Here is a 14,701-nt window from a genome sequence, read left to right on the forward strand (position 1 = left end):
ACATATTCATAGTAATGAATCACAATCAAGCTCGCAGTCCCAGTCTCTTAGACAACTTACCCCGGTACACCCACGCTGCACCTGCAGCAACCGCACTCAGTGTACCAAGCACCAACGTAGTATCACTGACCAGTGTCTCCTCACGAACCCTTCCAATCTTCGTTTCGCGTTTCCCTGTGCCAAACACAACTCTGCTCGCGCTCACCCCTGCAGTACCCTTCTCCACCATCACCCCATCATCAGAATGCGCAGCACTCGCACCACCAGCCGTCGTTTCAAAGTCATCCCAGTCAACCTTTGCAAGCAATTTCTGATACTCAACCACAGTTCCGGACCAATTATTAGTAATCTTACCCTCCTTGTTTTTGTACCAACTGCTGCATTTTGGATCCGCAAAAGAACTGTTCTGCAGCACCTTTTGAATTCCCTCATTCCACTCATGCGTTCTGCCTTCTTTAGGCATGATACCCATCCTCTGGCCCCTGTTCCGCGCATCAAGCACAGCAGAAACGAGCGTGTTGAGGTACCGAGACTGCGCCTCGATCATCAGGACGATAGAGTTGTGACCCAGATTTGTGTTGGGGCCGTAGAAGAGACCGAAGTTGGGCAAGGAAGGGACTGTCGTCCCGTATAGGGCTGTGGCGCCGGAGGACCAGATTTCTGATAGAGGTCGGGATTGCGTTCCGGTTATTTTGATGGGATGCAGGAACTCTACTGCGCGGAAACCCGTTGCCAGGACGATGGTATCGTGCTCGCGATGCGTGCCGTCTTCGAGCTCAATGCCAGTCTCTGTGAAACGACGGATTTTGTTGTTCTCGAGGGTTGTTTTGGGGTTGGCGACGGCGGGGTAGTAATCGTCCGTCATGATGATGCGCTTGCAACCTGGACTGTAGTCTGGGGTGAGTTTTGACCACAGGTCGGGCTGGTTAGGGATTTGCGTTTTCATCATCTCCTTGCAGCTAATTCGCATGAGTTCTGCGAAATCGCTGCTGTTGTCTGTCACGGCATCATAGAAGGACTCGCGGAAGTCCATCATGTTAGCGCGGATGCGCCAGCGAACTGGGGGAAGGTAGCGCAGTAGTGCACGTTGGAAGGCGCTGACAGGACCATCGAGACGTGGGATGACCCAATTTGGAGTTCGTTGGTAGATTGTTAAGGAGGATGTTTGTGGTAAGATTTCGGGAATGATTTGAGCAGCAGTAGCACCTGAACTGTGATCAGTTTTGTTTCCCTGCGTAATTGATGTCGCACGTACCATTACCGACCACGCCCACACTCTTGCCCTCGAGGCTGTGGCTCCAATCCCAACGTGCCGAATGCATGATCTTGCCCTTGAAGTCTCCCAGCCCTTCAATGTCCGGATATTGTGGCTGGTTTAGCTGGCCAACAGCTGAGACTAGGAAGTCGCACTCAATACTATAGGAGGGATTGAACTCTGCGTCTTTACCACCAATCACGTTGACATCAACTTTCCAGCGGTTCCTTGAATCGTCCCATGTCGCGGATTCGACGGATGTATTGAAACGGATGTATTTGTAGAGGTTGTACTTGCGAGCTACGTTGCGAAGATAATCCTACGGCAAAGTAAGAGAAAGTTAAAGGAGAAAAGAAATCGGTGGGAAACGTACAAGGATTTCCTCTTGCCCAGGGTATTTTCTAGTCCAATCCGAATTTTGCTCGAACGAATAACTATACAACGCGCTCCAAACATCGCAACAACAACCTGGATATTTGTTGTCATACCACGTGCCACCAACGCTGGAGCTCTTCTCTACAATGATGAAGTTGTGGCATTGGTTGCGTTTAATGAGGTCGATTGCCATGCACATCCCTCGCCAATGTTAGCATGGGATCTCAATACAAATGTGAGTCTACCTACCAGAGATACCGGCTCCGATGATGACGACTGCAGCGTCAGTGTGGTCTTTGTTCCCGACCGGGACTTGCGGCCATGGATGCGAGCCTCCCATTGTGATCAACGTAGTATTCTTTGACGGTACACGCAAAAAAGGAAGTCGAAAGTCACGGACACGCGTTTGAAAATATGGTTTTCGGGAGGAGGAAACAAGATGATCGAAGATGCGAAGTGAAGCGTACCCAAATGATCGGGCGCAAAGCGGGTTCCGCAGCAGTACGACGCAACATTAGGGATCGTCGAGCGAATGATCGTGTCGACATATACTCGGTCCGAAGTAGGTCACTTGTGGTCCATTCCCCTCACCCCATACCCAAGCGTTGGAACCCGAGGTTGCCACAGCATTAGCATCATCTACATGCAGCTGCTGCACTGCAGCTAGCGGGCAAAGCATACCGGATGTGATGTATTTACGGCAATGAGTGTGGTGGTCGACCGGGGCGGCACCCCCTCATAATGTGGAGAAGGCGCTGGTCGGCAGCTTTAACCCGATTAGGTGTGTACCGATGCCACTATTGAGTCGACAAGATCGACTCATTTGATTGACCTAGAAGATGAGTAATGGTAGTGCAGCCTGGGCGAGTGAATTTAGCTACAACTTTCGATTACTTTGTATGACTAACCTGCTTCGAGGACATGGCTTACAATAGCGCCTGCCTAAAGAAGTAATGTTATTTATGCGCTGAGCAGCATCCTGAAGTGTACTTTAATGACAGGCTGTGGTTGAAGTCACTCAAACTATCCATCGCCTGCTTTTGTAGGACCCCAAGGTTCATGCTGACCTTCCGTCTCAACAGGTGCCCAAACTTCCTTTCTTGCTTGTTCTCCTCTTCTCTCCTGGTCGCCTACATGACTGCGATGAGTGCGATTCTTCTCTTCCGAAGAACGGTGTTGATTTCCATGTCTTCGTCATCTGATCCAGTCTCGGACTCGAACTGGCGGGTCTGTGTCACTCCCCATCGTACTTTCTTTGCTCGCTTCTCTCCTTCATTTTGCCATTTTTGCATATCAGCAGCGGCAGGATAGCCTGGCAACTTGGACACGGCTCTTATCCGGTTCCATGCGTCGCACTTTTGTACTTTCGATATACTCGGACTCAGGCCTCTTAGATCAGTCTCGAAGGGGTAGGCATGGTCGTTATGATGACTATCATGTCGCTCTTTACAGGGCTGGGAATGTGACTGCTTGGGTATCGTCTGCGATTTCTTGTGAAGTTGATAGCCTGCGGTAGACTCTCCGCCACTTTTGGGACCGTTCTGATGCGGTGCTTCGCTTTGATATTTTGGCGTCGACCGGTCATTTTGCCTGACTTTCTCGCGATACTGAACATGTCGCGGGCTGTCTTGGAGTATATGGTTGAGTGCAAGACATAAAAAAACAGCACATTCCCAGATAGTAGTTGCCGAGCTAGTTGAGGTTCGTGGCGTCTGCACTCTTGGGTTCTTCATCTCTAAAGGCGTGTATAGCCCATGAGGAGAAGCATACTAGCACGATACATTGTCAATTCATTGCAAGTGTCAGTCTGCGTTGTTGACTCTAGCCTGGGCATGGCTCTGATTCTGTCAGTTGATGTAGAAGCTATGGCCATTGCCGGCAAACCAACAATCCAAGCTCTTCAGCTTCCTACAGTCATTGTACTGACAGACTAGGCGTTGCAAGTTGGGGCATCATGTGAAGCTACTCGTAAAGTCATGAGGTATGAACCGCATGGTACTTGATGGAAGCGGTAATATCCCTTCGATGTTGTTTGATAGTGGCGTGGGATAACCATGGTCAGTGTCTCTGTTCCGCTGGTTAGCAGGAGTGCTAGGTTGGCGTCGCATTGTTGGACTTCCAAAGTTTTACGGCATCTCTCCGTTCCGGGGAATATCGATAGCTCAGGAAGCGGAAGTCGCGTCTGCTTTCAATACATATGTTTTAGCATTACTGGGATCGTCGCGCAATTTCGCCCAGTAGAGGATTCTGCAAAGACATCGAGGTAATTTTGACGTGAGCCACATCCCGTACCCCTGACGGAGAGCGCGCGAGAGTGTTCGTATGCTTGGACACGTTGCACAAGGCACTACAGGAGCCTTGCTGCTGAACCTCGTGTTCGCGCGGTGCTTACTGTGTATACAGGTGCTGCACTGGTATTAAGGCCGTTGAATGGTGCCGTTGTGGCACATTAGAGTTCCGAGTGCTTGGTGCAGGGGCTTGCAAGGTGGTGGATCAGCGATCTGCGCGCCTAGCGAGTGACATGCCGGGAAATGCTGTGAGAGTTGGAGTTCAGATGCGGGTAGCTTGGGCGGTGAATATTAGCAGTTTTAGCCGGCGCACTTCACCAGGAGGGGATCCGCACCTTGACCAGATAGCTGGTGACATATGGATGAAAGCTTGGGCGGCTGTCTTGATAACGAAACACTGGGACGCAAAACGAATGCGTGGATGACGCATGCGATGACGGTAAGAGGAGCTCTATCAGCAGAGACGGAGCGATGAAGCGACCGTTTAGAGGCCTGTCCACGAGAGCCAGTGCGCTACGGCAGCACAAGAATAATCCGTCGGGCTATTCCCAGGATATCGTCGCGGAAGACTCCCTACCAGGGTCGACGAAGTTTCTTCTCGCCGATGCAAAGCTTCGCCCCTGCTTCAAGGACTGAATAAGAGAGCTAGTATTGCAGCGGATCAAGACGGCGGTCGGAGGATAGCAGTGGATGATGGGGGATGTGTTAGTGTGAAACAAGCCAACTGTCGTTCGCTGGGTCGCAAAAAGGAGCAGCATCGTGTCTGATGGAGCGCGCTCGTATGAATGGGCATCTGGAATGCGGTCTCTGGATCGAGGTCATGTCCGCGGCCCTTGCAGGCTCCCATTCGTGGGGCCGCAGTTCCGCTTATTTTCGATAGTGTGGTGCTGCTGGGAAGAGGCACACACACGATCGCTCGCTCGCTCCGCCGATGACCAGGGCGGGCTGCAAGGGAGAAAGATGGCGGGCTGTGGCTGTTGGGCGTCTCGACGAGGCGCGTGCGGGTGGGCGAGGACGGTTTGATTGACGATGCGCAGATTTGACCGTGGAAGAGGCATCAGGCGCGCGGTGGGCTGATTGGCTGCCCGCGTCTCCCACCCGGCATCGAGACTCTCTAGGGCTGGTCGTCGGCTGCATCCTGTCTGTTGCTAGCTGCTGCTCTGAAACTCAACACCTCCTGGTCGGGCCGGTGCACACCACACAGGCGCAGTATACCTATCGTCCTGTCCCAGACTTGTTGCGCGCTCCTGCTCTTTGGTCCCCCACCGCATTTCGATGGATGCATGCTGCAGTAGTCGCTAGTAGCTCCGCCTAGCCATTCCTAGCCGACCATACTCTCTCGACCGGCTTCTCGCACGCGCGCATCTCTTACGTCGTCGTTGCAACTACAACACACTTGTACCACGCCTTTGCTCCCGTATTCCGTTTCCAACATAGTACTTTTCGCCTACATAGCTATCCTAATCAACCATGAAGCAGCGCAAGTTTTCCTTCAACCTGGCGCCAGTCGTATGTCCCATCCCTACCTACTTCTCCATGTCCAGCTACATTCCCCAACACGAGCTCACCGCTGCGCAGAAGGTTGCCTCCAAGTCAGATATCCCAGATAAATCCACGCCAGAACCGACTCCCTCACAGCCCTCATCGTCACACAAGAGACATGCTTCCAAAGACAGCATCTGCGATTCGTCGCCCTGGATCAACCGCCGTGTCCTCGATGAACATACCGAACTCGAATTGCGCCTAGCATGTCAGCACATTCTGCAAAACTTCAAGCCGTCCGACCATGGCATGGAGAACACAGACCCGAAGCTCGACTTTGGAGGCCTTGGTCCCCGGCGGAAGGAGAGCAGACCACAGGCTGCTGAGGTCAGTGTCCGCGTGCCCACCGGCGCGCCCCCGGAGCTGTCGGCGACATCGACGTCGTTCATGATGCGGAAACCCAGCACAAAGACCCGGACACGAGCCAAGGCGGACCAGGAGATCAGAAACAGGACATATGGAGACATGCCCGCACGCGCAAATAGCAGTCGCAAGCGAGCTGACTTTGCATGGCTTGACGAAAGGGACGCCGAGAGGGAGGACAAGTTGAGATCATATGGCAAGACCTCCATGGATGTACCGCGCTCGACTGCCTTCTGCAACGACTCCGACGAAGATGTTACTCTCCCCGTAGCCGTGACCTCAACCCTCGCCAACGCCAAGACGTCGTCTTCAGTGCCCAACTCGGCATCTCTGCCCAACTACAGGGGTACGAACAGGTCATCCCACCATTCTGACAACCCTGCCGCAGTGGCAGACGCACAAGCCGCTGAATGGATGCGTTCAGAACTCGAGAAGGCGCGACGGGAAGAAGCCTCAGAAGCCCGGGGCCGATCCAACAATTCAGTCCGACCACCGAGTCGTGCTGCGAGCATCAAGGAAAGTGTCAAAGAATATGTCTTCCCCGGCTCTCGCAGTCGGGCCCTGAGTCGCGCACAATCCAAGGATTCCCTTCGTCCCACAGTCGACGATGACCAAGGCCTCACACGCAGTGACTCAAAGTCAGGATGGCGTAGCTGGGGTGTTGCTCGCAAGTTGAGCTCAAGGAGCAACAGCAGACCGGGTACTTCCAAGGGACAATCAGAAGAGGCACAACCAAGGAAGTCCGAGTCTGGTGGCGTCAACTTGAACAGAGAGCTACCCCCACTACCTAGCCTGGACACCTGGAAGGATTTTCAAGAGCCTGCAGAGGAGAAGGTAGCGATACCAAAGTCGCCCATGTCTCCTACTGCTGAAACACACATTGCAAGTCTGATGCGTCCACAAGAACAGCACCAAGAGCGCTCTCCTGCTGCGAAGAAACACAGGAGGAGCGGATCTGATACGCAGGCCATGCAAATCAACGCCGCCTTCCCTGTACGGAAGTCTTCCCGGAAGCAGGAGACCAAGGCCATCACTCAGCCCATACGAACGCAGCCAGGCAGTCCGACAAACGCCGGGCACACAATGACTGGCTGGTCTTCCACTAGCAACCTCGACCAGCGTCTCGATCCCGGTTCCAGCAATCACACTCGTCAACGAAGTGGAGATAGCGGTTCTGCCTCGAACGGCAACAAGAGCGCCGATGCGTCGACTTTCTCGCGCAAGATGAGCGTGGACAGATCGTCCGCGCGGAAAACCCTCTCCAACGAGCCCAAGACCCCAGGTCGGGAAGAGCAAAAATCGAAATTGAAGAAAATCTTCAGCGGCTGGATGCATAAAAAAGACAAGAAAGAGGACTGGATGCACAAGATGGAGAAGGAGGGTGCCAAAGAGGGTGTTTTGGCGCAAGATGGCAGCACAAGCGCGTCGCCTGTGGTGCGATACTAATTTCTTTTCTTCGTCGCTTCCCTTTATAGCGCTTTCCATCTTGGGATACTTGCTTACGCCGAATTGGGAAATTTTGTTTTACATGTAATGACTCGCATACCTAATGTGTAACGACGCAACGTTACTTTTCTTTTTCTTCTTTCTAGGGCTTCTGGGCAGCTGTATATCCGGCTTCATGGGCATCAACAGGAGATATTTTCTTCTTTTAGTATCCGGTAGGTTAGGACCGGGGCAATGGAACGGGTTTGGTTTTTCTTCCTGCATAAATAATATGTTAATCGTACGTCAAAGCTTCATAACTCTTACTTCCAATCTCTCCGCATGCCTACATGTTTCAGTATTTGTCGTGTTTCCAATAGTACGCCGGCACACGTGACTGCGCGTCATGAAGTCGCGTCAGGCCAGTCGTTCTTTCCTCAACTACCATGGGGCTTGTCACGCATGTACCAAGCACCCACTTCTACTCGTCTTCATAGAGCGCTCGTTCACCGTCGCTATGGGTCTGTGGCGATATACGAATGCACGGTGGCAGCCGCTAGTTGCGTATCAGCTACTATCTTACCTCGACCTCGATGTCTCCACCTTTTCCACGTCACCTCGAGCAGCAATATGTGAGAAACTTGAACGATGGCCATGACAACACTTCACGGTTAGTGCTCGCTTTGCCCATCAGTTCATAGCGACTTCGCGCCAAAACACATACGAAAACAGTCGCGTCCGCGGGAGATGTCCATGGACGTTCTGGCAGTACTCTCAATCACCAACTTTACGCGGTACAAGACCTTGGTCAGCTCGCAGCTGCAGTTCAGTCGTAGGTGATGCTCAGCGACAACGCCGAGTAGCCATGTGCAACGTCATCCATTTCTACTATCAATGCCAGCATACGCTACGCTTACGGAGATCGCGTTGCAAAGGCACGAAACACAAGATAACTCGGGCAAGTACAAAAGCCGCGTGCACTGCGGAATCGTTTCTCACTATGTATGTTCGGACCGACTGCAGTGCTTGTGAGCACGCAAGATGGGAGAGCGACTGGACATACAAATTAGAGCGAGCAAGAACATTTCTATCTAAGCTTATTGACAGGCAAATGCCGGGAGCAAATGAGGTATGTGCTCTGATCAAGGAGCTGGACGACCAGTACTACATGGCTTCATGGAATGCACGCAACTTCTCGCACACTTTTAAGAAGAGTGTGGCGCGGGTAAGTGTTAGCGACTATAAGACAGCACGCTCGCCATTGAGACAAGAAGTACAACCAGAAGATGTTGTTGACTCGAAAGAGAAGGACTGGGCTGAAATGGAGGACCATGACTATGACGGCGATTACATTGCGAGCACCGATCCTATGCATCCGGTCAATACTGACTACTCACACCCGCTCGACGATGATGATGGAAGCTGGATCTTTAACCATTTCTCCAGTGAAGAACTAGAGGCTTCAAATGGTGGAGAATCTGTGCTCGATCTTGACCACGCCGGATGGAACTGGGACAATGGCAACAGCGAGAATTCGACCCTGACTGCTACATCTCAAGAAGAGAACACCGCGTCAATGATTGACGATCATGATCTTATCGCATGGGGACCTGAAGCAGAGGCACCTCCCATGTTTGTAGACATCAGCATGCATGGCTTGAGCATGCGAGAAAAACTTGAAAAAGAGCAGATTGAACTCGTTATCGAAACGTTCTGGGCAGTCGTCAACGAATCTGCAATAAACACGGATCATCAGACCCAACGAACTGCAGAAGACTTGAGTATACTGCTCTGCAATCTCGATATTTCCACAGGAGCGTCAAAGTCACCCTCCTCGCCATCCCCACCGACTGGTTCACCATCACAGTGGGTTGATGGTCCGTCAGAGATACCTCCACCCACACAGCCATCAAGTCCCAACTCAACACGAACCGCCTACAACAAACAGCGCAAGTTCCTCAAAGAGCGACTACAAGAAGACGCTAACAAAGCAAAGTACTACAGTGACCTACTTCTCGTCTCGCGATGGGAAGCACGAGCATTCGAAGGACCGGAAGGCAGATTCATTCCTGATCCGCCGATGATAAGGGTACATGAGGATAGAACTGGGTGGTTTCAGTAAGAGAAGGACAATCAAAAAGTGCAGATGATTGGTGCTGGAATGAGTACGTCTATGGGTTGAATTCATAAGGCTTCTGAGGTAATAGAAACATGGCATCGATGTGCCCTTTTTTCGTTGCCCATATACCAGCCATGGTATCATACCACGAACATCCATCCCCATGTGTCTATCGAATCATCCATGCGCCGAATGCTATGCAAAAATTTCATCGCTGGAGTCGACGGATCAGACCGCGTAGTACTTGGAGAGCGATCCTCAGTGCTTGCAGGATCGCCCTCACCAACCAGCGCGCAGCTCTATAAGTCCCCCAGCCTGTCCAGTAGCCAAGCGATACTGCGAAAAGACCCAGTATAAGTGGGCCCATAAGGAACAAGAGGAGATACGCTGGCCCCATGCTAAGAATCGCTAGAACGAAATGCCACCATCTCACTACATAAATCATGTCTAGATCATCTGGATCGAACAGCACATTAGGATGATGACCTTCTGCAACGAATACGCTCCATCGATTCACTGGTCTAGAGCACCGTCAGCAACGCAATCTCGTCCTGTATGAAGGGTTTAGCTGGGTCAACAGGGATCACCACCTGTCGCCACTAGAACCCTCGCCCATAACAGTATTGAAGAAGTTGCCCTCGCCACCACCATAGCCACGTCCTCCGTTATAGCCGCCGTAGTCGACCATGCCACTGGGCATCATTTTCTTTCCCTGATTCTTGCCATATTCAACGATAGAGCTCTTGCGACCAAGTTCCTTGGCCAGGGAAACAGAGTTTGTGATGGATGATAGTAGGTTAACTAGCTGCACGTCGGAAGCTTCTTGTTGGGACTCGAGAGTGAAGGCGGCCGAGTCTGGTGGGCCCAGGATGTTAAGTCGAGCGAGCATGGCAGATACACTACGAAGAATTGAGTGATCCAGAGGCAGGGGATGTTGCGCGTCCGGTGTAGAGTCGACCGGTAGTGATGGGTCGGAGAGGTACGACGTTGGTAGGGAGTCGAGATACGCACGCAGAAGTGTTATCCGTCGACTGAGCATGCGGATAGCATTCATCTTGGCTGTGAGTGAAGAGAGTACTATGCACATGTCAGTATTCCGACGCTAATTCAAGATCGAACTGCTTAGTCCTACCCTCGTCATCGTCTGGGGTCAAGATGACAGACTCGTCGATAGGAGCGTCCGTCTCTTTCTCTTTCTCCTTCTCCTTTTGCTTTCCCCGTGTGTTCCGCTTGCCGGTTCCCTCGTCGGTCTTGGAAGACTCAGGATTCGCGCCTGCTACATCTGCCGTGCCTTCTACTGCAGTAGCGTTGCCACCGCCACGGGCAACGAAGTCGACAGATATCATCTCCGCCTCACCGGTCTCAATCGAGTATACCAGCTCCCTGAACTTGGTCGACTTCGCCTGCACAGCGCCGTCAATGTCCATAGCTTTGTCATTTGGCTCGCTCGACGCATTGACGGAGATGGACTCGTAAACGGTGAGAGGCAGCTTTCCAGCAGCAGTTTCTTTGGAGTACGCGTTCTCGGGGTGGAACAACACCAACAGCGGAGATTCGGTGTAGACTTCTGATATGCGCGAGTGGATAGGAAGGATGTGGGGTTCGGGACCAGAGGCGGGACCGAGAGTGAACCAGCCGACGATGTCTAATTGGGGTTCTTTGTGTACGTCCTTGACTGTGCATTTGTAAGTCTCATTCAGCCATATTTACATGCAGAAGATGTAGACTAAAGCTTACAGTCTTCGATACGTTTGCTGAACCACTCGTCATCGAGCACCGTCTCGCCATCCTGGTTTGACTGGAGTATTGCTTGGAAAGCAACCTCCATGGTGATGTTCTGGCCATCTTGTGCACCTAATATAGCCCCGACCACTGGTCCTGTCTGCTGTCGTAGTGTGTGCCGTGTAACACAGTCTGTTATTGTGAGGAGTACTAGCGGGTGGAGTTGTACTGTCGGGCTTGCGTCAGAGGCGCGGGTCGTTGAAACGAGCGGGTTCCCTGATGATTCTGCCATGTTTGCCGAAGGGTAGTTTTTTATCTCCCTATTCGAGGTTCGAGACAGTTGAGGTGGTGAGCGGGAGTCTTTGGGGGGAGGTGGAACTGCAACTGCGATGATATGGTCTTGGTGGGGAGCTTGCCTAGGCTGCCACAGTTCGTGGGGTTGTGCCAAGGCGCTTACCAGTTTCGTGCTAGTCTCAACGCGACTGCAGCGCGACGCGATTCCTAGAAGAGGGACGACTTTTCCACTCACACAACTTCCTTCATTTTGAGACTTCACTGGCACACGAGCTAACAACGGGAATGGAATCTGGCGTCTGAGGGTGACCATAGCATTGCAATCTACAGTCTTGGCTGGCCCCCAGATTTTTGCATTAACCGCCAACACTAGCTAATTACTCCAGTACAACCAACTCCGAAGCACGCCTAACCCAAAAGCGAATGGTATCTCTGTCTTGATCCAGAACCCGAGAGCTGCTCTCAAAACGCCTGACCGGGACCGATGTCTTCTGGCCCATCTTCTAAGTCGTCTCTATCATGTCGTTATACATGGCCCAAAAAGCGAATGTACGTGTTATCAGTCATGCGCAGACTCAGAGCTTCCTACATCTCTACAAGGACTTTGAGAACGAGTTTGCCGTCTTTGTCGACCGTCTTGCCTGCGAGCTCAAAAGCTTCCTTTGTCGATGCCAATCCGTGATACCTGTGAGTGATCATATTGTCGAGACTTGGGAGTACACCAGCAGATAAGATCTTGATACCGGTTGGGTAGGTGTTGGCGTAACGGAAGATTCCCAAGATGTCGACTTCCTTAAGATGAGACGCTGACATGGGCAGTGTCTGAATTGGCGTACCCATTCCAACCATGATGAGTTTGCCACCCGGCCTCGTCGCCTACAGGAGATTAGATCCACGCTCATGCGCCCCTTTGAAAGACACTTACATATAGCCCGGCCTGCATGCAAATCTCCTTTCCAGTGCAGTCAAATGTAACGTCAGCACCTTCGAAGTCGATCTCATTCTGGGAAGCAATCTGCATGATGTCCGCAGCCAACTCCTTAGCTACCGCGAACTTTTCGGCAGTCTCTGTCGCTTTCCGTGGGGTCACAATGTAACCTTTGTGCGCGAAACCGTTCGCCAAGGCGTAGTTTATACGTCCATAATCAATGTCTGCGATGACGACGGTTGTGGCGCCAGACACTTTGGCCATCGCAGCTGTAAGCAGACCGACCGTGCCTGCGCCAAAAACAATGGCTGTGTCACCCTGTTCGATTTGGGCTCTTCTTGTTGCATGTATAGCAACAGAAAGAGGCTCCAGAAGCGCAGCCGATTCCATGGAGACATGTGCAGGTAGTCTGAATAGAGTTGTCAGCTCGGGTTCGGTTTTCGGGTCGATCATGCACGACATACTTGTGGCACCATTTTGCGGGATGGTTGATGCGTTCCTGAAGCGTTCCTTGGAAGTGAGGCACGGATTTGGCGCTACTCCGGAACCTCATCTTCGGGCACAGGTTATAGCGTCCGCGTTGACATGACCTGCAGTTGTCGCACGGCACACCTACCTCGAGAGCAACGCGGTCGCCAATCTGGTAACCGGTGACACTCTGGCCTATGGCGACCACAACCCCGGCAGACTCATGGCCTAGGGACAACGGCTCACAAGCCTGCAGATCCCCGTTGCAGAACTTGCTATAGTAGGAACAATCGCTCCCGCACAACCCAGTTGCCTTGATAGCGATCTGGAGTTCATTGGCGGCAGGGTCTGTAATGGTGCGAGTTTCCTGTTTGGACTCGTTAGCTTCAGGTCTAAGGTGTTTGATATACACCAAGACCCCCACGAACAGTGGGTAGACGTGGGATGTGTAACGGAAGAGGAAGGCATACCAGCCGCAAATCCCTTGGCCCGTGTAGGACCGAAGCTACTACAGTCGAAGACTTGGAGTAGTGCCTCGCTGGGATTGGGTAGATATCTGCGAGAGCTGAGGGAGCCATTACGAGAAATATTTGAAAGTATGGGGGATGGTGGCAATGGAGCGGGAAAAAGTGAGGGAGAGATAGCTAGCAGAAGAGCACCCCACGGGAACGTGGAGGCTGATATACTTGTTGAGAAGGCCCATTTCGATCAACCGTGGCCTGGCACAAGCTGGGCTTGCCAGAGGTTGGTGCAATCGGCGAGATAATGGTATCGCATGAAAGATACTCCAAGGTTCCACGTCATTTGCTAGGCGTATCATACTGGCGGGACGAGCATGGATAGGGATGCGCGACCAGAGCTACTTGGTATGGTAGGCATCGCGTAGCCTTTTCTTTATCCCGTTACTCTGAGTGTGTGTATGAGGCTAGATCTTCTTGTGGATACACAGCCGGCAACGCTTGCAATTTGCCCAGCGAACTAGCTGGCAGACACTCGAGCATCCTTAGTCTCGTTTTGCCGGATCAATACCATGTAGCTCCGGCATGTGCATTCCAAAGATGCGATATAGGAGCAACTGTCATAACGCACTGTCTGTAGTGGCCGTCTATCAGAAACCTGGCAGCGCCGTGAAACAACGATAAGGCACTCTGCGCTGCTGTGGAGCCCGCTTACAAAGGATGTATTGGCATCTACTGCACCAAATCTGTCGGTTGTAGTGGCCCTGCAGAGCCATGGATCCCTGGAATCGATGCGCCAAACATCAGCCTGATATGCAGGCTGTCCTGCCTCGGCGTTAGCACGTTCTTGCCGCTAAGCCAAAGCTCAAACCATAAGTCGCCCATAACCCCCGGTGCACCCTCAATCTTGGATCCCCAAGGCCTGCATGCCGACGGGAAAATTCGACCGCTGACTGGCTAGCGCATGTGGATGATTTTCCAGAAGACTTCCGCAAGTCACTTTTGCAATACAATTTCCCGGATATATTACCCATGTGCGAACGGCTCGCGCTCAACGGCACGCCTCCAGACTGGACTACTCTGGGGATCGTGGTGTGAGTCCCGTAGTGCGGCCCCTTAGCGGGATCCTTCTGGGGCAACGGTGGTGGATGTGGCAAGAGGCCCGTTGGCTGAATGTCGGTTGGAGGCCGGACATGGGTCGTGGTTTGGCTACCGAGCAGCAGCCCATTGACGAAATTCGTCCTACGCTGAACCAAACGGTCGGGACAGCAAAGTACATGGGCCTCTTATCGGAGCGACCTCAACGCCAACTGCACGAACGACTGGCCCAAGGGACAGCTAACAGTCAACAGCTGCACCTCCGACCGAGGTGTGGCCACCAAGAGGCCACCGAGATTGACATGTGCCATTGTATGCATGGCCATGGCGAAGAAACACCGGTAGCGCGCTGCAATGCCGTCTCAG

The 14,701-nt window shown here is 52.4% G+C and overlaps 5 protein-coding genes across 5 annotated transcripts; 2 read left to right on the plus strand and 3 right to left on the minus strand.

Annotated features, from left to right (window-relative positions):
- Window positions 1-25: 25 nt before the first annotated feature.
- ACET3X_004849 (uncharacterized protein) lies at window positions 26-1,970 on the minus strand (the record flags this gene model as incomplete). The annotated part of the gene is made up of 4 exons (XM_069450989.1): window positions 26-1,206; window positions 1,256-1,574; window positions 1,629-1,831; window positions 1,880-1,970. 4 exons carry the CDS (start codon window positions 1,968-1,970, stop codon window positions 26-28), a joined length of 1,794 nt encoding a protein of 597 aa, XP_069306893.1.
- Window positions 1,971-5,084: 3,114 nt separating this feature from the next.
- ACET3X_004850 (uncharacterized protein) lies at window positions 5,085-7,548 on the plus strand. Its single transcript, XM_069450990.1, has 2 exons — window positions 5,085-5,427; window positions 5,497-7,548. The coding sequence occupies exons 1-2, from the start codon at window positions 5,389-5,391 to the stop codon at window positions 7,267-7,269; spliced, it is 1,812 nt and encodes a 603-aa protein (XP_069306894.1). The 5' UTR covers window positions 5,085-5,388; the 3' UTR covers window positions 7,270-7,548.
- Window positions 7,549-8,359: 811 nt separating this feature from the next.
- Window positions 8,360-9,370, plus strand: ACET3X_004851 (uncharacterized protein; the record flags this gene model as incomplete). The annotated part of the gene is made up of 1 exon (XM_069450991.1): window positions 8,360-9,370. The coding sequence occupies one exon, from the start codon at window positions 8,360-8,362 to the stop codon at window positions 9,368-9,370; it is 1,011 nt and encodes a 336-aa protein (XP_069306895.1).
- Window positions 9,371-9,950: 580 nt separating this feature from the next.
- On the minus strand, window positions 9,951-11,195 carry ACET3X_004852 (uncharacterized protein; the record flags this gene model as incomplete). Its single annotated transcript, XM_069450992.1, has 3 exons — window positions 9,951-10,444; window positions 10,500-11,042; window positions 11,105-11,195. The coding sequence occupies 3 exons, from the start codon at window positions 11,193-11,195 to the stop codon at window positions 9,951-9,953; spliced, it is 1,128 nt and encodes a 375-aa protein (XP_069306896.1).
- A 773-nt stretch (window positions 11,196-11,968) lies between these two features.
- ACET3X_004853 (uncharacterized protein) lies at window positions 11,969-12,864 on the minus strand (the record flags this gene model as incomplete). Its single annotated transcript, XM_069450993.1, has 3 exons — window positions 11,969-12,259; window positions 12,309-12,720; window positions 12,776-12,864. 3 exons carry the CDS (start codon window positions 12,862-12,864, stop codon window positions 11,969-11,971), a joined length of 792 nt encoding a protein of 263 aa, XP_069306897.1.
- Between the last annotated feature and the right edge of the window lie 1,837 nt (window positions 12,865-14,701).

This window comes from Alternaria dauci, chromosome 4 (assembly GCF_042100115.1).
Source record: "Alternaria dauci strain A2016 chromosome 4, whole genome shotgun sequence".
Classification (NCBI taxonomy): Eukaryota; Fungi; Ascomycota; class Dothideomycetes; order Pleosporales; family Pleosporaceae; genus Alternaria; species Alternaria dauci.